The 2,623-nt window shown below is 38.8% G+C and overlaps 1 protein-coding gene across 1 annotated transcript in view; it reads right to left on the bottom strand.

Annotated features, from left to right (window-relative positions):
- SFT2D2 (SFT2 domain containing 2) overlaps nucleotides 1-2,623 on the bottom strand; it is a gene marked incomplete at its 5' end in the record, with an annotated part of 5,609 nt that overhangs the window by 1,502 nt on the left and 1,484 nt on the right. The window contains 3 exons of the mRNA XM_010139988.1: nucleotides 98-156; nucleotides 264-299; nucleotides 2,357-2,438. Coding sequence (XP_010138290.1) covers nucleotides 98-156; nucleotides 264-299; nucleotides 2,357-2,438 — 177 coding nt within the window. The remainder of the gene's footprint in view (nucleotides 1-97; nucleotides 157-263; nucleotides 300-2,356; nucleotides 2,439-2,623) is intronic.

Below are 2,623 nucleotides of genomic sequence, written 5' to 3'. Positions count from 1 at the left end.
TTCCTGCTAACTCATGCAAGGTCAAAATCCACTCTCTATTCCACTACTGATGTTAGATACAATAGAAAATGGAGTGTGTAAGGAAGAAATAACTTACCATGCCAAGGCAAAAAACTGTAAAATGCAGAAAAGGAGGGCGAGTCCTTCCTTACGCCACTGAAGGAGGGTAGAAGATGGGAGAAACACAGCAGAGACAACAGCATAAGAATCTTGTTTTTAAAATATACTCCAGTTATATACACATATAGGACTCAAGTACTCACCCAGAAAGCAGAACACAGTGTTAGTATGAGACACAACTAGAAGAAAACAAACATTTTCTATTAAACATGGAAACAACTCCAGTTTTTATAGATACTGCAACATTGTAATGGGGTTCTTCCCAGCGACAGAAACAGATTACACCATTCCATAGTTTTACCCGATCCTGCGTAAGAGTTCCCCTTATTTAAAATGCTCTTGCTATTACATTTCTCAAGCGAATTAAGGAATGAGGAAATATTGGCTTGGTATTTCCCAAAAATAATTTTGCCGCTGCAAAGGAACAAGAGGAAGAGGTTCCTTCTTCATCCGACACACTTCTTGGTGTCAGAGGAATACCCCCCACTTCATCGTTTTGCATAAGCAAGGCTTTTCGGTTACAACCTTCAAGTCTTTCTGCTGCTGTACATGCCACATTTCCTGTTGACTCTCAAGGTTACCAGGGGGTTGAAGTTATGTCATCACTTAATTCTTACGAATTCAAACTACAATAGACTTTTAAGAACTTTCAGCCTTTGCGTAGTAGCTCTGTTGTTTAATGTAAAGTCCAGCACAGACATTCAAACTGGCACCTTTTCTTTTTTCAGAGTTGCACTGTGTCTTTAGTGCAGTTAAAATCTTGGGGGGTAGTCGGCCATTTTGGATTATTTTCTGTTTTAACCCTCAGTTTTAACTGGAGCTTCTTTTTAGTTCAAGTTTTCATTTTCAGTTTAAGACATGACAGTTCATTTAGCTATGACAGATGCTGATACTCGATCTTCATCAACATCTAACAGCCTTTTGATGCATGTGTACCATTATGCTACCAGAGATTATAATGCATGTTTTTCTGCTTCAGTTACAAAAAAAAAAAGACGTTTCATACTACATATTCAAGACAGTAACACGTGTACTGCCAAAGAAATCATACACCCCACCTCAACCATGATTATTGACATGAAATGTAGTTTTTCAGTGATTTGTATATTCGTCTAAATACTACATCATACATCTAACAACTGGCTTTATTTCAGTGAAGAACATTGCAGGTATTCTCCTGACTCCAGACATCCTAAATGCATACCAAACAAACACTCCATGCAGTAGGCTTCTTGCCTGCTGCTGATCTGCAAGTAGGCACAGTCAATTTCTCAAGCTCTATCAGTTGCCTGCAGCCTCTCTGGATGTTTAAAGAGAAAATAGAAAGTGCTGATGCCAAGTGAACACTCTGAAGACATTCACACTGTAAATGGGAGGACAGCTTCATGCAAGTTAAACTACCTTTCAAGATCTTAAGACTATCAAGAGAAAATGGGAAAGTTGAAGAGACAAAAAAGCACATGCACTTTAAACAAGAAAGAGTCTGAAACTTGGCAGCAATTTTCACGCACCATCCCACACACCCCCACCTGCCTCCCACCCCACCTCCAGTCAAAGGCTGGCCACAACTCCCATTTTCTGAAGATAAAAATTATTCCACAGGCTGACTTCAGCTGAATTTGCAATGTCATTGTGTCATACAAGTTTCAAAAGCTGAAGCTACCAGCCAACTGGGATGATTTCCTGTATTTCTTAATGCAAAATGACCAAGGCATAGGGATTCTCCAGTTGCTTTGTCAGGAAATGACAATTTTAGCAAGGTAGAGATACCTACGTGGCTCTTTAAAGCAAATCAGACAGAGTATAAAAGACAAAATTATGCAAAATAGAATGTCTAACAATTTTCACAGTGCGACTTGTTAAAAACTAGTTTCCTGCCTCTCATCTTTTAAGCAACGTGGAAATGTGATGTGGTGAACTCAAGCTTCCTAAAAAAGCATGTGCATGGTTTTACACGCACCAGTCACAGACCCTTAATGCTCACTTAGCATAACAATCTGACTTCAGCTCCATTTTTCATAATAGGAAGGCGATTCTCTGGTGCTACGCATACCTTTCCACTTTAGCAGATGTGCAGGATGTTTGATGAGAAAAAAACCCCAAAACCAAAAAAACCCAAAACAACCACCCACAAACACATCTTGAGACCTAGTTAGATCAATGTATATGAAAGGACTTTACAGTGGGAATTTTTTACAGGTTACCATGAGTTAAAACTGATTCCTTTGATACTTACTAACATAACAGTAGTAGCAATCAAACGTGTAGGCTCAAACATCCTTTTCAATTGTTTCATTGGTCCCATAAGAAAAAGAGTGCTGTGAAAACAAAACAAGATGAATTCAGAAGCAGAAAGAGAAACTAGGTAAGATTCCTCATTAAGGGGGTTACTTTGTTAAATTGTCTGCTGTCATGTGGGGCATCACTACACCATGTGGTTATGTTAATTGGTGCTACATAACAAAAGAAACAGGATATACAATGAGACAAAAGCCATTCCTGC

The sequence above is a fragment of the Buceros rhinoceros genome, unplaced genomic scaffold, assembly GCF_000710305.1.
Source record: "Buceros rhinoceros silvestris isolate BGI_N320 unplaced genomic scaffold, ASM71030v1 scaffold60, whole genome shotgun sequence".
Classification (NCBI taxonomy): Eukaryota; Metazoa; Chordata; class Aves; order Bucerotiformes; family Bucerotidae; genus Buceros; species Buceros rhinoceros.
This window is presented reverse-complemented; position numbering and strand designations above follow the sequence as displayed.